This window comes from Trichomycterus rosablanca, chromosome 24, assembly GCF_030014385.1.
Source record: "Trichomycterus rosablanca isolate fTriRos1 chromosome 24, fTriRos1.hap1, whole genome shotgun sequence".
Taxonomy (NCBI): domain Eukaryota; kingdom Metazoa; phylum Chordata; class Actinopteri; order Siluriformes; family Trichomycteridae; genus Trichomycterus; species Trichomycterus rosablanca.
Genome location: NC_086011.1, coordinates 12,597,798 through 12,624,725, shown reverse-complemented (window position 1 = coordinate 12,624,725; position 26,928 = coordinate 12,597,798). Strand labels below are relative to the sequence as shown.

Sequence of the window (26,928 nt, the reverse complement as noted above, 5' to 3'; positions counted from 1 at the left end):
ATGTACTTGAAGTGTGCACTGTGTGAACAGTATTATCTAGTTCTTATCTAGACAATATCTAGAAAATACAAGTATCGGTTTGAGACTCTGTATCGGATCGGGATCAAAATTAATGATCGGGAACAAAAAAACGTGATCGGGACATCCCTACTGGCTACAAATAAGCCAGGGACAGACAGTAAATTCCTAGTTGCCCACATCCCTTTTCTGCCATTGTTAAAACGGGACACTGACCTTTTTAGAGAGTATAGAGGTTTAGAGAGGCTTTTTTTAAATAAGTGTATGTTTATTCTTTCTTTCTGTCGGTCTGTCTGTCTGTCGGTCTGTCTGTCTGCCTGTCTGCATACTTTAAGCCATCATACCATATTTCAGCACAATAGCCTGGTGCTTTTCTGGAATTACCTTAAATAATTGGCAAAATCTACAAAATTGTCTTTAAAAATCTGTAATGTTTGAGAATGTAAGGGCAGTAGAATTTATTGATTTTGACTAAACTGGGAGAAAGGAGTATAAAAACTCTGTACTGGCACCCAAGTGGTGGAACGAACTTCCCTTGTCTGTCTGAACAGTCTTTTGCTGTCTTTAAAAAACGATTAAAAACCTTCATCACCTCTTTACTAAGCACTTAAGCTGACTTGTACTTACTTACTCACTGTACAAGTAAGTTTACTTACGCTCTTATTCTTATTTATTTCTTGCTAAAAAAACTTTTGGTTCTAACAGAGTTTAAGCAGATTGTGTTCTTGGACTGTTGTCTACTTAAACTAGAGTAAGGTAATGTTTACTATGGAAGCACTTCTGTAAGTCGCTTTGGATAAGAGTGTCTGCTAATTGCCGTAAATGTAAAACAGAACAGAAAATATAGCATTGCAGTTTGTATGCAAGTGCCTCTAAAACTCATCATTTAGCTCCTGCAGAGGTTCTGCTTTGTCTGCGTAAGCCCCTCATTTTAACAGGACTATGAATTTATAAATACACATGGCAAAATCTCTTATGTTTAAGGATTTTGGTTGTTAAATAGAAAAGCACTCATATTCAGTACTCTGTTTTTGTGTATCTTTTGCAAGACTTGTAATCTTGTGTAATTAATTGCTTCCTTTCTCTTACAAATAAAATATTTTGCCTCATCAAAGTATTAATACTATATCAATCTTGATGATATGTATCTAATCTGACATAAAAAATGCAACAAAGTTTTTTGTCAATCCGTATAACATATAATAATATAATTATAGAATAATGAGTCCTAAGCTGTTAAGGGCCAGACAGCGATAACTAAGTACATCCGTGACCTCCTTCCAAGAACATTTTTAGCACTTCGTCAAAGCCCTTTTGAAAGTTGCTACAGCTGCAAGTCTTGTGAGATGTCCTCACTAGGTTTGCATACCTGGATTTGGGCAGTTTATTTTATTCTTCATGGCAAATCCTCTTAAGCGCCATCAGTGTTAATGGTGTGTTTGAATTGAGTGTCTATCTTGGGTCTTTTCACAGATGTTTGATGGACATTGGCTGGGATTCTTAGGGGCATTTACATTTGTGACATACAATTATTACTGAATACAATTTGAGCTTTCCTCAGGGGTCCAGTAGGGGCTCAACAGTGGCAACTTGGCTTTGGTTGGGCGTGAACCAGCAAGCATTGATTACTAGTTCAGTACCTTAACCACTAAGCTATCACAGCCCTATTAAGAGACTTTTCCTGAAGCCACCCCAGTGTTGTTTTGGCAGCATGCTTTGGGTCATTATTGTGTTGAAAGGTGAACGTTTGAAGTCAGAGGTTTTCTTCAAGGATGTTTCTATATTTGGCTGCATTTATTTCTCCCTTAATTCTTACTATCTGTCTTGCCCTGTAAGAGAGAAACACCACAATAACTTAATGCTTCCACCACCATGATTTACTATAGCAATGCTAGGTGATGTGCTGTCTATTTTCACCAGAAATGGTGCTTGCTGTTTTGACCAAAGAGATAAATTCTTGTCCTTTATATGCAGTTGAACAAAACTGAACAGGCTGTTATATGTCTTCCAGTCAATATTGACTTCCTTCTTGCCCCTCTGTCATGTAGGCCTGATTTATGGACCCTGAGAAGGACCCTCATCCCTCAATTACATGCATTGTATTCAGTCACAATTGTAAGTTGCTTTGGATAAAGGTCTGTGTTAAATGTAATAAATCTAAAATGATTGAGGGCACTGAGGTCCTGGGAGCCTTTAGAGACTTAGATATTGTATTATATCCCTGCCCTGCTTTGTGCTGTGCCACACTTTGATAGCAGAGCTCCACAGACAGTTTCTTGGACTTTATGGGTTTTTTTTCCTGACATCACAGTGCGCTATTTGGACCTTATAATTTCAAATAGGTTTCCAAATTAGGTCGAATCAATTCAAATCGCAATAGGTGGACTGTTTGCTATGGATCAGAGTTCCTCGATAAAGGCTGTAATTCTAACTGCTCTAGCAAGTACAGTGTTGGTCATGCCGAACTCCAGAGTGCATCAGAACTGATTTGCTTTGGTATTTCTAATAGAATTTTGTCTGTTTAACTTTTACTTCCAGGTGACAAGTCATCCAGAGCCAGTGTCCCAGTCCATGAGTCTACAGCAGCCCCCTCAGCCCCAGTACAGCATCCCTGAGCGGGACAACAAGCTTCTCTTTTCTGACTTCGAAGATCTCAGTGCCTCGTTCAGAAGCCTTTACAAATCTGTGTTTGAGCAGTCCTTTAGCCAGCCAGGTAAGTGAACCATACATGAGCTTCTGCCCCTCATGTTTGTGGGACTGTGGTCGCCTAGTGGTTAGAGCTTTGGGCTATCAATCAAGGTTGTGGGTTCGGGTCCTAGCTTCTGGCATGCAGTCACTGTTGGACCCTTGAGCAAGGCACTAAAACCTCTTGACTCCAGGGGCGGGAGTGGCACGGTGGCTTGGTGGGTAGCACTGTCACCTTACAGCAAAAAGGTCCTGGGTTTGATTCCCAAGTGGAGCGGTCTGAGTCCTTCTGAAGCTCTGGGAGCTTCTGTTTCCTCCCACAGTCCAAAGACATGCAAGTCAAGTTAATTGGAGATACAAAATTGTCCATGACTGTGTTTGACATTAAAGACTTGAACTGATGAATCTTGTGTAATCTCAGTTACTACCTGTCCTGTTATGAATGGAACCAAAGTGTGTAAAACGTGACGTTTAAATCCTAATAAATTAATAAATAAATAAATTGACTCCAGAGGCGCTGTACAATGTCATACCTTGTGCTTTGACCCCCAGTTTCTAAAGAAACTGGCATATGGAAAAAGTATAAAAAAAAATTCATTATACTGTACATATGTACTGTATATACACTAATCAGCCATAACATTTAAAAACCACCTATTTGTTTCTACACTCACTGTCCATTTTATCAGCTCCACTTATCATATAGAAGCACTTTGTAGGTCTACACTTACTGACTGTAGTCCATCTGTTTCTCTACATACTTTTTTAGCCTGCTTTCACCCTGTTCTTCAATGGTCAGGACCCCCACAGGAGGTATTATTTGGGTGGTGGATCATTGTCAGCAGTGACACTGACATGGTGGTGGTGTGTTAGTTTGTGTTTTTAAACACCATGTCCACTCACTGTCCACTCTATTAGACACTTTTACCTAGTTGGTCCACCATGTAGATGTAAAGTCAGAGACGATCGCTCATCTATTGCTGCTGTTTGAGTTGGTCATCTTCTAGACCTTCATCGGTGGTCACAGGATGCTGCCCATGGGGTCGCTGTTGGCTGGATGTTTTTGGTTGGTGGACTATTCTCAGTCCAGCAGGCACAGTGAGGTGTTTGATCCACTCATACCAGCACAACACACACTAACACACCACCACCATGTCAGTGTCACTGCAGTGCTGAGAATGATCCCCCACCTAAATAATACCTGCTCTGTGGTGGTCCTGGGAGAGTCCTGACCATTAAAGAACAGCATGAAAGGAGGCTAACAAAGCATGCAGAGAAACAAATTGACTACAGTCAGTAATTGTAGAACTACAAAGTGCTGATAAAATGGACAGTGAGCGTAGAAACAAGGAGGTGGTTTTAATGTTATGGCTGATCGTTGTATATATAAGTGACTGTAAAAATAGAAGACTTTACATACATAGAAGACAAACGTATTGTCTAATAGTGGTATGATTAAGAATTGTCTCTGGGTTTGGCCAGATTTTTGGAAAACTACACCTTTATCAGTTCTCTTTATCTAGGATGTCCTTACCTTCAGGTTTGTTTATATGAAAACGGAAACTGACATGAAATATTTTTCTCTAGTCTGTACTTAAAGACACACAGCACATCTCTTAATGCAGCTTTTAGAAATATTAGTTTTGTTTGCACGATGTCCACAAAGCACTTAACAAGTGGGATGCGCACAAAGTCATCCAGGCCTCCGTCAAAGTCAAATGTCTAGTATTGTTCATGATAATGGATTTGCGTACTTCTCCTTTAATCCATCACCTTAGTTGTTCTGTTGAAAGTTCTGGCCTGATGTTCTGCCCTGATGCCGGAGACACTGAGCTAATTTACTGACTTTGACAATAGCAATAAGCTCACATTATTATTCAGGGCCGATGCTGGCTAATTGCTTCCTGTTCATTCCGTTGCTTGGACAATAGGCTTTCTCTGCCGATAAGAGATGCACCTTTGTCACCCCGCTTGATAAGTGTTCTCTGGTGATTGCGGAGGCACTGGCCCTGGAGCACGCTTTAAAAGCACTCGACTAAAATAGGTTTCATGTGCCAGCGCTGTGATGGACAAAGGCCTCTTGAAGGCGGGCAGGCAGGCGAGCACACGCTCCCCTCAATGCTGCTGGGTGTGCAGGCACCAGCTCGCCAATAATGCCTCTCTGGATGCTAGCACAATTGCAGTGTCAAACCTGACAAGATGAAGTGAAGGCCAGAGGCTGGGAATGAGCTGAGTCACTGCATCCCTGTCTCTTAGTTTGCCTCGGCTACTATACACAAACACACATAAACGCACACACACACACACACACACACACACAAACACACAAAAGTCTGCTTATTTGAGACTAAAGCTGCATTAACAAGGAATGTGTCACCAACCATGGAAAATGTAGTTCTGTTAAAGAGTTAAATATCTATTGATACTGTCAACTGTCAGCGTTCCTCAGCTTTAATGGAACGCAACCGGACATAATTATGTCAGCCAATCAATTTATATATATTCATGACGTTCATGACAGAACAGGTAGTCACTGGTTACACAAGATTGATCAGTTCAAGTCTTTAATGTCAAACACAGTCATGGACAATTTAGTATCTCCAATTCACCTCGCTTGCATTTCTTCGGACTGTGGGAGAAAACCGGCGCTCCCGGAGGAAACCCATGCAGACACGGGGAGAACATGCAAACTCCACACAAAAAGGACCAGGGCCTCTCCACCTCTGTCAGGTGACAGTACTACCCACCGAGCCATATGTATATATACACACCGATCAGCCATAACATTAAAACCATCTTGTTTCTACACTCACTGTCCATTTTATCAGCTCCACTTACCATATAGAAGCACTTTGTAGTTCTACAATTACTGACTGTAGTCCATCTATTTCTCTACATACTTTTTTTAGCCTGCTTTCACCCTGTTCTTCAATGGTCAGGACCCCTACAGGACTACCACAGAGCAAGTATTATTTGGGTGGTGGATCATTCTCAACACTGCAGTGAGACTGACATGGTGGTGGTGTGTTAGTGTGTGTTGTGCTGGTATGAGTGGATCAGGCACAGCAATGCTAATGGAGTTTTTAAATACCGTGTTCACTCACTGTCCACTCTATTAGACAGTTCACCTAGTTGGTCCACCTTGTAGATGTAAAGTCAGAGACGATCGCTCATCTATTGATGCTGTTTGAGTTGGTCATCTTCTAGACCTTCATGGACCTTGTGGACTATTCTCAGTCCAGCAGTGACAGTGAGGTGTTTAAAAACTTCAACAGTGCTGTTGTGTCTGATCCACTCATACCAGCACAACACACACTAACACACCACCACCCTGTCAGTGTCACTGCAGTGCTGAGAATGATCCACCACCTAAATAATACCTGCTCTGTAGTGGTTTTGGGAGAGTCCTGACTATTGAACAGCATAAAAGGGGGCTAACAAAGCATGCAGAGAGACAGATGGACTACAGTCAGTAATTGTAGAACTACAAAGTGCTTGTATGGTAAGTGGAGCTGATAAAATAGACAATGTGTGTAGAAACAAGGAGGTGGTTTTAATGTTATGGTTGATTGGTGTGTATATATAAATATATATAGTCTGTGTGTGTATCTTTTTTATAAAAAAAATTTCAGCAACATTAAGCTAAAAAGACTTTTACTGATTGAGGTGTGTGCTATTTTTGCTTATTATATCCACTATACAGAAAAGTGGCTGCCTCTCAATCCACATTGCTTTTTGTGCCAAATGCATGGCAAATTAGCGCACAGCCATTAGTGCCGTTACTGTCATTATATTATTTAGAAGTAGTATGTGTTTAAAACCACTTGCTATTTATGTGAGGGGAAAATGGACACTCCACCCACATACATACCAGCATTGAACATCCTCGTGTTTGTTCCCCCTACTCACACTTTATCTCCTAGTCTATTTGATTCCAATTCCCAGTACCTGTTTCAATCCTCTGCCACTTGTGGCATCCTGCTTTGGCCACAGGAGGACTACAGACTGTCTAGACCAGACCTGGGCATTGTACGGCCCGCGGGCCACATCCGGCCCGCGAGACATCCCTAACCGGCCCGCATGAGGTTTGAGGCAATTAAAAATTAGATGTAAATAAATGTACATCAAACATGCACTATAACAGGATTGATTTTGACGGGAGCGCTGTGTCTTTATTTCCGTAAGTTTCGTTTTACGTGTGTGAGAGTGTATCAGCTTCACTGTAATGCGAACAGAACTGAGTGTGACTGATGGTGGAGTTTTTAACAAAACATGAACTTCCGAAGTATTTATTTACTGAAGTCAGGTGTAAAGCTGTTTAACGATCACAATTTAGGCTTTAAATCGCGGTACTAAACAGAGAAATACAACAACATGAACGATGCAGAGCGTCACACCTGAAGCCTCACTAACTAAACTGCAAAAGCAACAAATACTTTTTATAAAGTTTAACACATCCAGAACTGAAGCAGTCAGGACCAGCTTTGTGATTTTAAAAAGAATATCCAACAATAACAAAGGACTGAAAAACAAATGTGGTAATTAGACTCAAAACAAAATAGTTTTAAAACCTGCACATTTGTTCACATTTGTTTTTTTGTTTTGCTATTTATTTGTTTAAAAAGTAAAATAATGTTGATGTTTTTTCTCTGCCTACTTCTAATTGTCTGATTGTAACATCTAAACATTAACAGCTTATTAGAACTGCACAATTTACTGCTTCTCATAAAGAGTGGGCAGTTGTAGTCTAGTGCTTAAGGTACTGGACTAGTAAATACAAGGTCGCTGGTTCAAGCTCCTCCACTGCCAAGTTGCTGCTTTTGGGCCCTTGAGCAAGGCCCTTAACCCTCAATTGCTCAGACTGTATACTGTAACTGTAATGTAAGTCGCTTTGGATAAAGACGTCGACGCTAAATGCTGAAAATGTAAATGTAAATAAAGAGATAAAATTAATATTGAGCAGAATTAAGTTCACCTTATTGGTCTGGCCCTCCACAACAGTCCCAGTTTCTTATGTGGCCCCTTGGAAAATTTAATTGCCCACCCCTGGTCTAGACGGTGCTTTTTCTTTACTGGTCACCACTTCATCACAGAGAGTCACACTCATCTCTGCAAGAGTTTCCCCCCACTTAAGCTGGGGTTTTGAGCTCAAAGCAAGTTTACATGAAGTGGACTGGGACATTGACAGTGGTACCCTAGTGGGGAGAGCTTTGGGCTATCAAGCAGAAGATTATCGGTTCTGCCAAGCAGCCACTGTTGGGCTCTTGAGCAAGTTTCTTAACCCTGACTGCTCCAGGGGCGCACCGTACAATGGCTGACCCTGCGCTCTGACCCCAGCTTCCAAACAAGCTGAGATACAAGGAGAAAGAATTTCACTGTTCTGTTCATGTGTATATGTATATATGAGAAATATAGACATGATATATTTCTATTATATAATTAAGTGAATAGTGAATAGTAACCATGGTGCTATATGTGTGTGTGCTTGCTGTAGGTCTGATGGGTATGTCGTCGGAGTCGTCGCAGCAGAGCCACACCTCCTGCTCCTACCAGCACTCCCCGAGTAGTGCCATCAGCACACACCCACACACCGGTCAGAACAGCATCACCAACTCGCACCCCAACAGCATCCCCAACAGCGGCGCCCAGGTGCCCCTGTCCCACCCGTCGCACTCCACCCACAGCTCCCCCCATACACAGCACCTCTCTCAGCACGGGCCACACGCCCACGCCCAACACAGCCAGCACCCACACACAGCACACAGCCAGCATCCTCATACAGCACACACTCAACACCAGGCTCACTCTCAGCACACCCAACACACCCAGCACTCCCAGCAGCAGCAGCAGCACCAGAATCTCTCTCACCAGCCCCATCCAGCCCAGCAACAGATGACCTGCAGCACTGGTAAGATTCAAGTGCACTAATCTTACACTTTTCCAGCTTTTGTAGCCTGGTTTCTTTAACAAACCTCAGTTTAGTTGAGAATTGAGACAGGATGTAAAATGCAAATAAATACAATAAGCAGTGATTGTCCTTTAACACTCCTACTCTGTGTTTACCCATCTATAGTGTGTTAACATGCAAAATGTGGTTTGGTCATTTTGAAATAAGTACATTCGTCTCATAAATAAATGCTAGAAGGCAGCATGTTGTTTCAGAATATATATGTTATCATTCATCAATCATTATTACCCATACCATGGTACTAATACAGCCCCATAGCATGGCAGACCCTGTTGGTTTTTTTTACTTAAAGATTAGAAATGATTTAAAAGGCTACTCGTCAAACCACAATACACGTTTCCACTTGCATTTATGGGTGCAATGACAATGTTTATCAACAAGGATTTGTTAAAAGTAGAGATGCATGAGTATCGATACTGGTATCGGGTATTTGCTCGTACTCGTACTCGCAAACGAGGCTCCGATACTAAACATCCGATACCGTGTCTATTGCTGCGTTACAAGCGTCCAAGCGTCCTTGGGTATTATGAAAGGCGCTATATAAGTCGAATGTATTATTATTATTATTATTATTACGCCTAGTTCACACTACACGATTTTTGCCCTGATTTTCGCTTGGCGGCTGGTCGGCGCTAGATTTGCCGGCTCGGGAGCAGCTCGGCGTTCGCTCGGCGATCAAAACTTGGCTCTCGGTCGCTAAGTGTGAGCACGCTTGTGCCAACCGCGAACTCCCCCCCCCCAACTTGCGCCACGCCCCCTCCCCTTCGTCAACCACCGCACAGAAATCATTGAGAAAGCTTCTGACAAGCTACAATAACGTTGTGCACATCATACATACGATGCAATTTTGCTGATTGAAAATATTACTTTAAAAAAATAATACAGTCCGACCCCATCTGAGCTGATTCTGTCAGCACATTATATAAGTTCGTGGTTCACTTTGGTAAATCATAAGCGGTTCTTGCTTTTTGATGTAGATGAGGAGAGAAAACATTACTTCACAGAGTCAAGCCTAGACAAAAGTTCATCAATTACTAAGTTGGTTAGTTCAGGATCATCTGCTCTGACTGAGAGAAAACGTTTAGCTCCACAGACTCTGAGTCGGCTCCTGCTCTGTGGTAATACTCAGTATAATTAAGCCTGAGCTTTTTTAAAATAAGCGAGACACAGAATGTTCTGTAGTAGTTGGTGTTTATTTACAACCGCAACATTCATTATAACAGTAAAAACGGAGAGATGACTGAGAAAAGAAACTTACGCTGCGCTTAAAATGAATTGACTCCTGAATCACTTATATTGATACTGTGAACAGAGCATCTCCTCTCTTAAAGACACACACGTCCTATAACAGCTGTCATCGCTTTTGTCACCGGTTTATCTTCACTGATAGCTCTATTTTGAAGGTTTTTTTCAGACTGAACTGAATAACATTAAACGTGCTTGAGTGCGTGGTCAGTTAGACTAATGAGATATGTCTCCCGTGGGTGAAAAATGAATTGCTTTAGTTTTAGAAGTAAAAAAATCTCGTAATGCCACACCCCCCGGTCAGGCACTGGCGCGTGCCCCCCCCTAGACAAGTACTCCCCCAGGTTGAAAACCCCTGTTCTAACATGTCAGATATCTGATCCAATAGGTATTGGTATCGGTATCGGCAAGTACAAAAATACATGTACTTGTACTCGTACTCGGTTGGGAAAAAATGGTATTGATGCATCCCTAGTTAAAAGTATTCTTAAGTACATAAAACAGGCTGGTTTTTAATGCAGTGCTGTTGGATAAAGCGAAAGGCATGGGCAGTTTTCAGCTTTCCCCTGTATGTGAAGCTTTTTTCAGAATTTTTTAACTATTTAGATGATACTATGTACTGTACAGGGTAAAATGCATACAATAATTGCAAACGCGTGTTCTAAATCGGTTTGATTATTTGCCAACTGATTTTTTAAAATATTACTCCAAACCCCACCCCCACCACTTCTCGACCCCATTTGCCCCCAATCAAGTCATCTCCAATTTTCTCCGAATGGAATAATGCGATGGTTGAGAAGAACGAAGACTATCACAGTCACATCATCATACGCACGGTAGCGTATGGTGGGTAGCACAGTCACCTCACAGTAAGAAGGTCCTGGGTTTAATTCCCAAGTGGAGCGGTCCAGGTCCTTTCTGTGTGGAGTTTGCATGTTCTCCCCGTGTCTGCCTGGGTTTCCTCCAGGAGCTTTGGTTTTCTCCCACAGTCATGCAAAGACATGCAAGTGAGGGGGTGAGAATGGATTTAAGAATTACAACTTTTTTTTTTTATTAGCATTTCACATACTGTTCACATTTTTTAAAATAAAAAGATTAGACTATGGCTTTGTTGCAGAGATCAGTAATTTCCCCTCTGATTAATGGTTATAGTTTTAGTAAAAATAATTAACTCTAATGTTCTCTTAGTTGCCCGCCTCACAGCAAGAAGGTCCTGGGTTCGATCCCCAGGTGGGGCAGTCAGGGTCCTTTCTGTGTGGAGTTTGCATGTTCTCCCCGTGCCCGCGTAGGTTTACTCAGGGTGCTCCGTTTTCCTCCCACATTCCAAAGACATGCAGGTGAGGTGAATTGGAGATGCTAGATTGTCCATGACTGTGTTCGATATGACCTTGAGAAGTGATGAACCTTGTGTAATGAGTGGCTACCGTTCCTGCCATGAATGTAGCCAAAGTGTAAAACATGACGTTAAAATCCCAATAAACAAACAAAACTCTTAGTTGCCAACTTATGAGCAGACAGTTCAGTGTTTGTAAATCCCGGGCTCCCCCTGCTGGTGAGACTGAATCCTAAATAAATCTCAGCCTAAATCTCAATTCCTTTGTTAACAAACGGAGCAACTGGATAATGAACTTAGTATTGATCTACATTTTAGGTTTAAAACCTAAAGTGATTTCAAACTTACTCTAGACAGGTAAAGCAAAAAGTTAGCAAAATATCAGACGAAAACGGTTTAGTCAAAAGTAGATGAGCAACACTGACTTTTTAAAATCTTGAAATTCCTTGCATTTGTGCCTCGAGAAATGTTTATCTGTCTTAAAGTTGTATTTATTTATTTGCTTAAGTTTTTTGACCCAGCTTTAAATGGTAAATGAGTTTTGTTTTGTTTTGTTAATGCTGCTTTTAAACCCAATTATGTTTACGCAGTTACATGTTTACCTGGATGTTTACATGCATTAGACATAGAACTCTTACATTGTTCTATGTCCCAACTTTGCTGCAGTTTTGAAATTAGAAATGAGCATATACACTGATCAGTGATAACATTAAAACCACCTCCTTGTTTCTACACTTACTGTCCATTTTATCAGCTCCACTAACCATATAGAAGCACTTAGTAGTTCTACAATTACTGACATCTGTTTCTCTGCATGCTTTGTTAGCCCACTTTCATGCTGTTCTTCAATGGTCAGGACTCTCCCAGGACCACCACAGAGCAGGTATTATTTGAGTGGTGGATCATTCCCAGCACTGCACTGACATGGTGGTGGTGTGTTAGTGTGTCTTGTGCTGGTATGAGTGGATAAGTCTCAGCAATGCTGCTGGAGTATTTAAACACCTCACTGTCCCTGCTGGACTAAGAATAGTCCACCAACTAAAAATACCCAGCCAGCAGCGTCCCATGGGCAGAGTCCTGTGACCACTGATGAAGGTCTTGAAGATGACCAACTCAAACAGCAGCAATAGATAAGAGATCGTCTCTGACTTTACATCTACAAGGTGGACCAACTAGGTAGGAGTGTCTAGTAGAGTGGACACTATATTTAAAAACTCCATCAGCGCTGCTGTATCTGATCCACTCATACCAGCACAACACACACTAACACACCACCACCATGTCAGTGTCACTGCAGTGCTGAGAATGATCCACCACCCAAATAATACCTGCTCTGCTGATCGTGGAGATCATCGAGTATGTGTAAACCTTTGACTTTAACTTTAAATCCCAGATTCAAGGTGCATTTGTGAAAGGAGCACTAACATTATGTTTGTACTAGACATTTAAGGGGATGTAGATGATGGAGATTAAAAATAAAACATTATTTGAGTTACTCATCTCCATTACTGTTTTCCAGCTCTCCCCACTGACTGGTACCCCAATCTGGATGCACTGAAGGAAAGTTGTCGCATTGCCAGCAGCTACAACTGGGCTGATGTGGACCTCTCACCATTTCAAGGTACATTCATAACACCCTGATTTTTAATCTTCATTTATGAATAAAACATAACTTGATGATGTAAATACAGTGTATCACAAAAGTGAGTACACCCCTCACATTTCTGCAAATATTTCATTATATCTTTTCATGGGACAACACTATAGACATGAAACTTGGATATAACTTAGAGTAGTCAGTGTACAGCTTGTATAGCAGTGTAGATTTACTGTCTTCTGAAAATAACTCAACACACAGCCATTAATGTCTAAATAGCTGGCAACATACAGTAAGTGAGTACACCCCACAGTGAACATGTCCAAATTGTGCCCAAATGTGTCGTTGTCCCTCCCTGGTGTCATGTGTCAAGGTCCCAGGTGTAAATGGGAAGCAGGGCTGTTAAATTTGGTGTTTTGGGTACAATTCTCTCATACTGGCCACTGGATATTCAACATGGCACCTCATGGCAAAGAACTCTCTGAGGATGTGAGAAATAGAATTGTTGCTCTCCACAAAGATGGCCTGGGCTATAAGAAGATTGCTAACACCCTGAAACTGAGCTACAGCATGGTGGCCAAGGTCATACAGCGGTTTTCCAGGACAGGTTCCACTCGGAACAGGCTTCGCCAGGGTCGACCAAAGAAGTTGAGTCCACGTGTTCGGCATCATATCCAGAGGCTGGCTTTAAAAAATAGACACATGAGTGCTGCCAGCATTGCTGCAGAGGTTGAAGACGTGGGAGGTCAGCCTGTCAGTGCTCAGACCATACGCCGCTCACTGCATCAACTCGGTCTGCATGGTCGTCATCCCAGAAGGAAGCTGACGCACAAGAAAGCCAGCAAACAGTTTGCTGAAGACAAGCAGTCCAAGAACATGGATTACTGGAATGCCCTGTGGTCTGACGAGACCAAGATAAACTTGTTTGGCTCAGATGGTGTCCAGCATGTGTGGCGGCGCCCTGGTGAGAAGTACCAAGACAACTGTATCTTGCCTACAGTCAAGCATGGTGGTGGTAGCATCATGGTCTTGGGCTGCATGTGTTGCTGGCACTGGGGAGCTGCAGTTCATTGAGGGAAACATGAATTCCAACATGTACTGTGACATTCTGAAACAGAGCATGATCCCCTCCCTTCGAAAACAGTTTTCCAACAGGATAACGACCCCAAACACAACCTCCAAGATGACAACTGCCTTGCTGAGGAAGCTGAAGGTAAAGGTGATGGACTAAACCCAATTGAGCACCTGTGGCGCATCCTCAAGTGGAAGGTGGAGGAGTTCAAGGTGTCTAACATCTACCAGCTCCGTGATGTCATCATGGAGGAGTGGAAGAGGATTCCAGTAGCAACCTGTGCAGCTCTGGTGAATTCCATGCCCAGGAGGGTTAAGGCAGTGCTAGATAATCATGGTGGTCAAACAAAATATTGACACTTTGGGCACAATTTGGACATGTTCACTGTGGGGTGTACTCACTTATGTTGCCAGCCATTTAGATATTAATGGCCGTGTGTTGAGTTATTTTCAGAAGACAGTAAATCTATACTGCTATACAAGTTGTACACTGACTACTCTAAGTTATATCCAAGTTTTATTTCTATAGTGTTGTCCCATGAAAAGATATAATAAAATATTTGCAGACATGTGAGGGGTGTACTCACTTTTGTGATACACTGTATATAAGCCTAAAAAATGTTACCCAACACTACATTTACCATACAGCTGTTTCTTGTGCTTCTCATGTCATGATGCTTAATTTTATTTTTATTACCCACTTTATCCTGATCAGGGTCCCAATGGGTTAGCACAGTAGAGTTTACAGTATAGTAAACACCTGTGGCAAGATGATGTAAAACCACAGTCTTTACTAACAGTTACTTGATATTTTAAACTCCTAAAGCTAACTAAACACTAGACCCTAAGCTAAGAATGCTAAAGCTCAACAGGAATTTAAACTAACTACCAGGTGCAAACTAACAAGTACAAACTAAGAGGAGCAAATTAACAGGAGCAAACTAACAAGTACAAACTAACAAGTACAAACTAAGAGGAGCAAACTAAGAGGAGCAAATTAACAGGAGCAAACTAACAGGAGCAAACTAACAAGTACAAACTAACAAGTACAAACTAACAAGTACAAACTAACAGGAGCAAACTAACAAGTACAAACTAACAAGTACAAACTAACAGGAGCAAACTAACAGGAGCAAACTAACAAGTACAAACTAACAGGAGCAAACTAACAGGAGCAAACTAACAGGAGCAAACTAACAAGTACAAACTAACAGGAGCAAACTAACAGGAGCAAACTAACAAGTACAAACTAACAAGTACAAACTAACAAGTACAAACTAACAGGAGCAAACTAACAAGTACAAACTAACAGGAGCAAACTAACAGGTACAAACTAACAGGAGTAAACTGACAGGACAAAGCCAACTGCCAATGCAAAATCCAAAGCAAATCAAAATAGTCTCCAACTGCCTCCTTAAGTGCCCAGAGCTCATTATCTCAGACGAGGTGCAGCTGAGCTCAATCAGCTGGGGACCAGTCACGATGAGGGGCGTTAGCTTGACACTGAAAACAAACTTTGGCAGGTGCACCAGAGTTCCAGGTTCCAGGAGCACATAGAGGCTGGAATCGTGACAGTGGGTAGCACTGTCACCTTATAGCGGAAATGTGCTGGGTTCGATTCCCAGCTGAAGTGGTTCAGGTTCTTTCTGTATTGAGCATTTTCTAAAGACATGCAGTCAGGTTAATTGAAGCTACTAAAGCTACTAAGTGTGAATGTGTGTGTGTGTATGTGTGTGTGTGTGTGTGTGTTTACCCTGTGATGGACTAGTGACCTTTCCAGGGTGTTTCCTACCTTTCACCCAGGGAATCAGACCCACTGCAACCCTAAATAGGATAAAGCAGTGGTAAAACAGACAATGATAAATGAATAAATTAACAAATGCTTGCTGTAAACTAATTGCTATAGAGATTGTTATAGAGAGTGCATGCTAGTTTGGTGGCTTGTACAGAGTTTTGACTTCAGGCACAGATTCCCACAGACATGATTTAGGACAAAGATTTATGGTGTGCAGGGTAATCTGTTAATAAGTGATTTTTTTTGCCATTTTTTGCTTTACCCCCAGAATTATTATCACTTGTTAGATTGTTTTACAAAACTGAACATTAATAACCAGCTTTCAGCTAAAATGTTTTTGCTTATGCACTGCTTTTGTGTTGGCCCTGTAGGATTAAGGGAGAGCATGAGGCAAGCGGAACTGAACAACTGGTCTCTGGAGCCAACCCAGCTTGTTGACCTCTGCTCCTCTATCAACCAGTTCTTTGCCCGCACTGGAGTCATCCAGCCACAGGGGGCAGTGCAGCCACCTGTTTGTCATGGCTCCATGCATCCCAACAAACCCAGCCAGCACATCAATACAGGTAGATCATCAGGCATTTCCTTACTCTGTTTAACGGTCTGTTCCCAAGGAAAATGATTCTGAATTTGTTTACAAATTATTCATTATTACCCCTCATTGCTGGGTACAGTCAATGCTTTTGTTTTTAATGATGTATAGTTGCACTAAATACATTTAGATCATCATACACAGGGTCTGTCTGAAAATATAGTGAGCTCTCTAGATAGGACAGCATTTTACGTCATTCTGTGTGCGCTCCCAAGAAGAAGCCTGTCTAAATTCTTAGATACTTTAAAATGCTGCCTAGTGAGGTGCCTTATTTTTAAGCTATGATTTGTATTTTGGACACATTATTGAGAACAACCAATTAACTGGAAAAGACAGTTATGCCTACAAGTGTTAAGCATAAAAAAGAAATAGGGCAGCCAGCAACAAAATGGATAAATACAATTAACGGAACAATAAACGAGCCATGAAGAAGCCTGAAGACAGGATGTTTTGGAGAAACACTATCCATATGGTCGCCAGGAAACTTATAATAAAGTTACATGTGTACACAGGGCTTTAGGCTATAAGAACTTTAACTAGTAATACAATTCAAATAGATGTTCTTAAATTAAATATGAAGCCGAGTTGAAAATGTTGTTGAAAGTTTAGAATATTTAGGGCTTCATTTGAGGGTTTTATCATGAACTCTTGCATTGTGTTGTTTGTTTAGGAAACATGTACATGGATTCCAGACAGAGCATGCCCTCTTTGATGAGTCCTCCTGGCTATCACCATATGCCTCAGATGAGCAGCACAGGCAACACCATGGCAGGTTAGTGCTTCTCTCTCACCTCTCTAAGTCATTTGATTTAAGTATTATCAGTTATGTAATTAATACATGTCGATATGGTGTAATGTGTTTAAAATGGTTTGAATCATAGGATATTACATGACCAGAAAGGAGTTGTTTGCATTAGCCTCTAGTTATTTCAATGGTGTGTACTTTGGAGTGCAGTGTACTCCAGCTCATGGGTTGCCAGCTTTGTTGTATAGACATATTTTCCTGCTTAAATTAATCAATGCCTTTGACCTCAGTCACAAACTTCCTGTGACTTTGTTGTGGGAATTCAAAATAACCCTTACAGATTGACACAGACAATCGGGGTAATCGTGAAAGCAAAATAATCAATTTATTACTCAGCTGAGGACCAATCTCGTAATGCAAACGCTCACACAGCTTTACAGAAGAGAAAGGTGGATACCGTCCGCCCCGTTCCGCAGTATTTATCCCCCGCTTTACTGCCCCTTCAGGCTAACTCTGCTCAGCGACCCAGCTCAAGGCCAACTGTCCACACCAAACTTGTTTATCATTCTACAAGAATAGTCAGCTTGTTAGGAACACGGCATACTCGATAAGAATGCATAAGTATCAAAACTGTGTATGCGGGGGTGCCTATGCCAAGGTCAACACATCTCTGGACTTCAGAAACCTTCCAAAAGTCTCTTCTACCTCTGCTAATTGAACTATGAAAGCAAAAACGTATGAGTTTAATGCGAATAACTAATAAAATATAACATTTCCAGTCACAACTTCTGGCTGCTCAGGTGGCGCAGCGGTAAAACACACGCTAGCACACACGATCTGGGCTCTCGAATACATCTTATCGAATCTCAGCTCATCCGGCTGGGCTGAGCAGCCACATGAACAACGATTGGCCTGTTGTTCGTATAGGGGTGGGGTAGTAGTAAGGCGGATAGGGTCTCCTCTGTACACAGTGCTGATCCGCATTAGCACTCGCCTAGTGCAGGTGAAAAAAATGCATACGGCTGCTGCCCACGTGTCGGAGGGAGCGTGGGTTAGCTTAGTTCTCCTCAAATCAGAGCGGGGATCGGCATTAGTGGGGAGGAAGCATGATGCAATCGGGCAATTGGACGCGCTTAAAAAAGTCGGGAGAGAAAGGGGTGAAAATGCATAAATAAAATAAATAAATAATTAAGACATAGATTAGTGTTACCCTAACCTCTAGGCAGTTGTAGCGGTTGTAGTCGTTAACCCTCTATTGCTTATACAAAATACTGTCACATGACTGTAAGTCGCTTTTAATGAAAGCGTCTTTTAAATGAAAGCGTCTTTTAAATGCTGTAAATGTGTTAACCGTGTTAAATATTATCAAAAATACAAAGAGAGTAAACTTTGCGGCAGAGCTGATGTTTATTGGGGTCATGCTAATTATTGTCAAGGATTAAGTGTGTGTGTGTGTGTGTGTATGTGTGTATCTAGGCCATCATGCACAGATGAACCAGCAGCAGCACATGATGCCGACCGGAAACTTCCCGATGCGGCGCATGCCTGCCGACGACATCCAGGATGACTTTGACTGGGACTCCATCGTCTAGGGCCGTCCTTGAGCAAGAGGAAGAAGAAGCAATGGAAGAAGAGTGTGTATGTGTGAGAGAGAGAGCGAGAGAGAGAGAGGGCTAGCCCCGAGATGTCTGTACTGCCCAAGGTGGGGAGCAGTTTGGAACGTAGCGCTTTGATAAGTGCTGGTGTCGTTTTTAGCTGAAAGAGACTTTTACTGGTGTTTTAGGAAGTGAAAACAAAAACAAACTAAAAGTTACTTTGAAGACAATCACATTTACTAGGAAACGTTCAAGTGATTGCTTTTGTACTTGTCCAAAGGACAAAGAGCTCATGTTCATGTTAAATGTACACCCCCGTCCCCCCCCACACCATTACTCTGTGACTCTGTGACTAAAACTCTTTTCAGTGACCCTCCAGTCCTTTTCTTAGCTTCCGCTCTTAGGCCGAGCTCTTCCTGCCCGTGAACTTGTGTGTGGGTTTTATTGTTTTAAGTGATACGTTTGGTTTGTTCTCTCTCTCTTATGTTGGCTGGTGCAGGCCCCTGCTGCCTGTCTGCTCGAATCTGTGATGTGACCCGAACCTCTGGAAATGCAGGCCACTTTTCAGACAGGACAAGTTCTCAGCTCCCTCTCTCTGCTCAGCACTGCTGGTTCTTTAGGCTTCTCTGAGCTCTGGTGCTCACACACATCACCTGAGCCTTTACTGTATCTTGTACAAAAGTCGCATAGCACCAGAGTTAAATCTCAATACTAGTCAATGATCATCGGTTGTCCTTTTCATGATCAACGTGGCTCATACAAAAAAATGTAAATTTACCACCATTACCTACAGTATTCGTACTTCGTGTATCGTTGCCGTCTGCGATGTATCACTCGTGTCACTAATATATTTTTTTAGTGTGTAAAGTGCATCAAGAACTGACACTGATTCAGACCTCTTGTTTCTTAACACGTTCGTTTCTGTATCTCAGAATGTCTTCTCTGTTGTTTTCTCTGGCTGAGGTTGGCACTCATGCTCACGCTAATTTTTTTGTTGTTGTCGTTTTTCGTTTAATAGGGATAGTCGTTTCCAAAGTAAGATGGCAGAGATCTTTAGAAAATTCTAGCGCATGGCGCGAACAAAGTAGGGAGTGCTTTCTGTAAGCTCAGCACAGTCGAGTAGCATCGGGGCACATTTGCTTAATGATGCGTGCTCGAAGAGTCGTCTAGATTTTATACCCACGGATATTAACAACAAGCACTTGTTCTCTTCTGGAAAAAATCATCTTAAGGAATAAAACTGATTGATAATGCCTTTAATAAACAATGTGCTTCAACCTACACTTGTAGGTTCATTGTCATACATGAGAAAGCTAAAAAAAATCACATGTAATATTAATGGGAATGGGAATTTGAATAGACAAGTGCAGGAAGTGTTCAAGGACCATAACCAACAGTATGTTAGTAGTTGTGGTTTATACCTGTGCAATATCATTCATTAATGGTTATTATTATTATTGATTATGACCTCAATCAATTCTACCATTGAGCACAGCATCGACTGGTAAAAACTGGAGAAGATTTAGATTAGAATAGAATAGAGCAAAGGTTTATGAGGGTTTTCAGTTCAGGGAGGCTTAAACTTACAGCACTTTGTGTAGACTAGTGCATACAGTGCACGTATAAAAATAGTGTCATAAAATATTTAACTTGTAAAAGAATCAGAGATAATAGTGGTGAAAGTGGATTAAATTAGTAGGTGTGTCACCCAACCATAAGTCACCTTCTGATCCCCACAGGTACATTCACATTGTAATGAAGTGAGTTTTTTCCTTTCCTGGTAATTTTCTAATGAGGCCCATCTCCGCACAAAGGAAGCAACAGTAACGCAAGCAGGTCCTACTGGAATTTACTTTTACTTGCCCAGAATACACCCCAAATGCTAATGTATGTATATATTTTTGAAACTTGTATGTACTTAGTATGCCAAGTGATTTCAGAATACTTCTCAAAATAATGAAGGGAAGACTTGAATCAGACAACCCGATCCCGATGAGCAAAAGATTCAAGTCTAAAATCTTTACTGATACAAATTGTGAAATTACTTGACACTGTTACCCCCCAAAAACTGCTTAAATTCTTGGAAGCACTAGCACTTAAAAACGCCTTATAAGTTCTTAAAAAACCATTGAACTCAACACCATCATAATCACACAAACACTCTAACCACTGTACACATGAGAAAAGAAAACAAATCGACCCCCTACATGGCGTTAAAATTTAAACAAGCAAACAAACAAACTTGACACTGTTGACGTAACAACGGTGAGTGGAAACCAAAATCATCAACCCATTGATGCCTGGATTCAAAATCATACCAACAATCGAAGTAAAAGATTCGAATCCAAACTTATCACAGCAACCTATGTTACTCAGTAGTGTTTATAGCTGCCACAGGCCTGTATGCACTCCCAACAATGTCTGGGCATGCTCCTGATTTTATGGCAGATGGTGTCCTCGGGGATTTCCTCCCAGACCTTTATTGGGGCATCAGTGACCTCCTAGACAGTCTGTGGCTGCACTTGGCGGCATCAAATGCACTACTACATAACATCCTAAAGCAGCGGTCCCTGACCTTTTTTGCACCATGGACCGGTTTCATATAAGATATCATTTTTTTTTCGCTGTAACAAGAGACGCTGCTCCCACCTAGGGGTGATTGGAGATAATAACACTTGTAAAAAAGTAGTGTTTTCATTGCTGATGTAGCGATCTCTAATTATTTAGTAATAAATAATAATAAATAAAAATAATAATAATAATAAAAAATGACCCACGGACCAGCCCTAGACGGTTGGGGACCACCAAACATTACCAGTACAGCTCTGGCAATGCTCCTTCTGTTCTTGGAGCAGATACCAGTCCTGCTGTTGGGTTGATGCACTTCTATGCCCCTGTCATGCTCTCCCATGTCCTGGTATGTCCTCTATGCTCTTGAGACTGTGCTGGGCGACACAGCAAACCTTCTTGTGACAGCATGTACAGATGTGCCATCCTGGAGGAGCTGGACTATCTGTGCAACCTGTAAGGGCTGCAGGTACCGCCTCATGCTACCAGTACTGACAGTGACACTAGCAAAATGCAAAACTAGAGAAGAATCAGTTAGAAAGGATTGTCTTGGCTACCATTTGTCAAACCCTTCCGTTTTGGGGATTGTCCTGCTGTTTCCTTTCACTTGTTGTCATTTTCATTTGCATTAAATCAGGTGATATTGATTTATAATCACAGTTTCCTAACTGGACAGATTGATTTGCCTGAAGTTTAAATGACTTGGTGTTATCCTGTGATGATACAGTGTTCCCTTAATTTGTTTGAGCAGTCTACTAAATCTGCAGATCCCTAATTGTTATAAAAATGCAGCTTTCTAAAAGTGTCATTATTTTTAATTAAGGGCCATGATAGGTCTGGTTTTACCAGAAAACACTAGGCGCAAAGCAAGAATACCTTGGACAGGGCGCTAATCCATTGCAGGACTTTGACCCCCTTCCCAACCCCCCTTAGGCAATTATGTTTGTGTAGATGTTTGGCTGGCCAATAGCACCGCTAAGATGCGAACCCGGATCTCAGTGCTGGTGAGTTAGAGCTCATTAGTGTCATTATTTTTAACACATTGCACTTTATTTTAACCCTGCTTGCATTTTAGTGCCAAGTGGTGAGTGAGGAACACATTTTGCTTCTCTGCAGTGTGAATTTACCGTAACACCTCAGCTAAATTTAGCCGTGCTTAGATAACAGCCTGTTTTTAGTCACAATTTAATGGGTTTACTATTCAGGGTGCCACAATTCCATTGTAAAAGGATTTGCAATGCATCTCAATTCTAAACATTTTGGGTTTTGTACATTTTTTTACCTTTTTCCCCCAATTTTCTCCCCTCATCTAGTCGCTGACTGAGGACACTTCTCAACTGACACACGCCCCCTCCAACACGTGCTCAGTACAGACTGCATTTTTCACTTGCACAAATCGAGTTAATATATACCAATCAGCACTGTGCACGGAGAGCCACACCCTGATCAGCATTATTCCTCATTCCTGTGCAAGCGCCATCAATCAGCCACCAGGGGTCGTAATTGCACCAGTTATGAGGACCCATGACCCGGCCTGCCCCTAACCCTATGAACAACAGCCAATCTTTGTTCATGCAGCTGCCCTGGCCAGCCCAGCCGGATGGCAGAGCCGAGTTCCGATACGATGTATTCGAAAACCCAGCTCTGGTGTGCTAGCGTATTTCACCGCTGCTCCACCTAACTAATTTAATGTATCTAAATCAAACTCTTGTTGAATTTTTAGCATTTTACTAGATAATTATGTTAATACACAAAATAATGTTTACATTTTTTAACATTGTAGCAGTAGACGTGTGCTGTGTACTAAATCACCTTACAGTACAGGAATTGCTATTCTGATGGCATGTCATGCATAGGTTGGAAGCTGTCAGATTAATTCATTCTGGAAGGAAGGACAGCGCACATTCACTTGCGTTCAGAAATATTATTCCATAAGTCGATTGCATGTAACATTTCCTTATGACATCCTTCAGGCAGTTAAAAAATCCAGTGCAGCCGCTCAGGTGGCGCAGCAGTAAAAAGACACTCTGCAACCAGAGCTGGATTCTGAGTACATCGTATCAAATTCAGCTCTGCCTTACTGGCTCGAGGCTGAGTGGCTGTATGAGCAACGATTGGCCGGTTGCTCAGTTGAGGGGCAGGACGAAGAACCGGATGTGGGTCTCTCTCTGTCATAATGTGATTACGACGTCTGCCGGCTGATTAGATGCGCCTGCACAGAGATGAGGAAGAGCGCCCTTAGGGTGTGTCTCTCCGCATGCAACGCTAGGTGGCGCCAAACTCATCAATGTGTGGGTGGCAAAAATGCATCCGGCTGCTGCCCATGTTTCGGAGGGGTTAGGGGATATGGGTTAGCTTCAATCTCCTTGGTTAGGGCAGGGCTCGGCATAGACAGAGAGGAAGCACGATACAAATTGAACAATTGGATGCGCTAAAGGGGGAGAAAAAGGAAAAAAAAAAAAAATCCAGTGCAGAAACGTTGAAATAGAGAATTAAGATGCATCTACGAATCTTTATTTCCCCTCAGTCCTTCATCTTTGTCTTTTTAAATGCACCTCTTTAATTTACCTATAGACAATCATTTTGTATTTCAGTATTATTCTACAGACAAGAGTGTTGTCAACGTTTACACTGGGTTGATTTTTAAGGCCCTTGATCTTCTGGATAAAGACCCCCTACTAGCATGTACAGGAGTGTATCCATTTATAAAGAAATGGTATTTAAATTCCACAAATAATCCTTTCTTAAGTTGTCAAACCTGACTTAACAAACAAGCCTTTTTGATGATTCCCAGTGTCAGTTTCCGAAACTGAGCTGCCTGTGGCCACTTTTGATGCAAAGCACTCCATAAAGCTAAAGCTGGCTTAAAACTCACTCGTGTTTAGCAGACAGACACGTCCGCACTGTTGTTCTTTTTGTGTGCTTTACATCAATGGCGCCGTGTGTCCTTGGTTTATTTGCGTAAAAGGTGGGTAGAGTGTATAACTTTCTCCTGTTCTCAGAGCCACAGTAGAGACCGTACGTACACTGTTGGAACTTGTGCTCTCTTAAATGAATTTTAAAGGGATAGTCAGATTTTTTCTTAGTGGGCGGCACGGTGGCTTAGTGGGTAGCACTGTCGCCTCACAACAAGAAGGTCCTGGGTTCAATCCCCAGGTGGGGCGGTCCGGGTCCTTTCTGTTCGGAGTTTGCATGTTCTCCCCGTGTCCGCGTGGGTTTCCTCCGGGTACTCCGGTTTCCTCCCACAGTCCAAAAACATGCCACCAGGTTAATTGGAAACACTGAATTGTCCTATAGATACCTAGCCGCTAGATGCACTAGTGCATTGTAGTGCCGGTCCCAAGCCCGGATAAATTAGGGAGGGTTGTGTCAGGAAGGTCATCCGGCGTAAAAATTGTGCCAAATCAATGAGCGATCATGAGGATGACTCGCTGTGGCGACCCCTGAAAAAGGGAAAAAGCCGAAAGAAGAAGAAGAAGAAGAAGTCAGATTTTTTCTTAGCACACATAGTTTCCATCAGGCTCACCTTGGTCACAGTGAAGTCATGTTAGTCGCTTAGGCAACTAGTGAATTGCATAACGTTTTAAAGACAGTGATTACAGTACTTTGTTAAAAGCCAGACGTCCAAGGAAGTATTTAAAGTCAGATAGACTACAAATTCTTTTCATGTTTCTTATGCCAGCATCAACTGCTCATGTTTGATAAGGATGCCTGTAACCATTTCCCCCTCATCTTGCCTTTTTGTAAGTGTTCGTACCCGTGACCAGTTGTTATTAGAAACTGTTTATCGGCTTTTGTCATTTGTGCACTTTGAAAAGAAGCTGATCAGAAAAGCACAACTGCAGCTGGTGTACACGTCAGAATATGCTGTGAGTAGACCTACATTGCCTACGCTTATTTTAAGTCATATTGGGTATTTGGACAAATACGCTGCCCTCAAACTACTTATTTCACGTTGAAAATATGCTACAGGTACTGTGACCCTCTATATAAATCATACATTTTGAGAATGTATGGATGGTAGGTTTATAAAAAATAAAGACAAAAATAAAAAAAAAGGTTAAGAACTGAGCTAATTAAAAAGTGTATGAATACGGCTGATGTATTAGTTCTAAGAAAATGCGTGAGTGTTCTGTGGAAGTCGTGATCGTTTAGAGAAAGAAGTTTCATTTTGGTAAACAAGTGGAGATGCACCTGCCAGAGAGATTATTCTAAAAAAATAAAAAAATAAAAAATAATAATAATAATAAAAAAGCCTTGTTACATTTAAGGGAGAAAACTGCCAAACTCATGGTATTTTGAGGCCTCTTTTATTCATTGTTGGTGTGGTGTTGTGCTTATTGTAAATATACGTCTTTTCAATTGTCCTTTTTTTCCCCCTCTCAGCTGGTGGGGGGGGGTTACAGCAGGGGTTTGGGTTTACCTGCGAATGAGAGTGAGAATCATACAGAGTATTTTGTTATTGTCCAGTCTGAGGCGATACAGTATGTACATATCTATATTGTATATATGTGCGTTGGCTTTTTGTGTGACACTACCTTACCTGTACTATAGTTCAACATTAAATGTGTTAATGTTTATATATTTTAATTCTCGTTTTCTGTTTGCTTCGTCTGTCATTTCTTGTATTCGGGTCTTATTTCTTTTTTTTGTTATTGCACGGTTTATTACTTTTGCTGTCCGCAGCTACTCCTTGTATCGATTTAGTGCTGTAACATAACTCCATGTAAAGTGTCATTAGGTCTGTCCGTACCGACCCCCCTGCCCCCCAGATATGCATGAATGGAATTTAAAGAAATAAAATATGTTAACTTCACTGTGGAATTGTTTGATTGTGAGGTTATTTTATACGCATTGTTTATGCACACAAAAATCTGTATCTGAAACCATTGACAGCCTCCGTTCAAATAAGAAAGCAACTAATGGCAACTCATTTTTGAAACGTGACTAGAGGGAATGACTGCTTTGAGCCATTTCTTCTAGAGGTTGCCCAAAAAATTGGAAGGACAATTCATTTATTAACGTACACTATTGTACATTTACTCAACCAACTAGGGAAGATTGGGTGGCATGGTGGCCTGCCGGCTGTGCTGAGCGGCCACATGAACAACAATTGGCCTGTTGTTCATATAGGGGTGGGATGATAAGCCGTAGGGTCTCCTCATAACTAATTCAACTACGACCTCTGCTGGCTGATTGATGGAACCTGCACAGAGACAGGAAAAAGAGTGCTGTCAGGGTTTGTATCTCTGTACACAGTGCTTATCCCCATTGCACTTGTCAAAGTGTAGGTGACAAAATGCATACGGCTGCTGCCCATGTGTCAGAGGGGGCGTGGGTTAGCTTTGTTCTCTTCAATCAGAGCGGGGATCGGCATTAGTGGAGAGAACATGACACAATCAGGCATTTGGACGCGCTAAAAGTCGGGAGAAAAAGGGAGAAAATGCATAAACAAAAATAAAATAAAAAACAATGATGTGTGCATTGCATTCTATAGTGTAGAACCAAAACTATTTAAAGTGCCGCTATGGAGTCACAAAATGCAAAGAGTGGTAGCTTAGCCTGTGGCTTAAAAACACATTTCTCCTTAATTGGCTAATCTATTTAGTAAGCTGTTTTACTGAGTTTGTATTTGAGAAGAATTATGTAATACAACTATTAACAGTGAACTGTGACACCAGGGCATTTGGCACAATTTTTACGCCGGATGCCCTTCCTG

The 26,928-nt window shown here is 41.7% G+C and overlaps 1 protein-coding gene across 2 annotated transcripts in view; it reads left to right on the top strand.

The window, feature by feature from the left end:
• Positions 1-19,851, top strand: part of foxj3 (forkhead box J3) — a 197,652-nt gene extending 177,801 nt beyond the window's left edge. For both annotated transcript variants that reach the window (XM_062986443.1, XM_062986444.1), the window contains exons 7-12: positions 2,557-2,731; positions 8,198-8,611; positions 12,769-12,870; positions 16,084-16,275; positions 16,972-17,073; positions 18,523-19,851. In XM_062986443.1, coding sequence (XP_062842513.1) covers positions 2,557-2,731; positions 8,198-8,611; positions 12,769-12,870; positions 16,084-16,275; positions 16,972-17,073; positions 18,523-18,638 — 1,101 coding nt within the window. In that variant the 3' untranslated portion in view covers positions 18,639-19,851. The remainder of the gene's footprint in view (positions 1-2,556; positions 2,732-8,197; positions 8,612-12,768; positions 12,871-16,083; positions 16,276-16,971; positions 17,074-18,522) is intronic.
• The last annotated feature ends 7,077 nt before the right edge of the window (positions 19,852-26,928 follow it).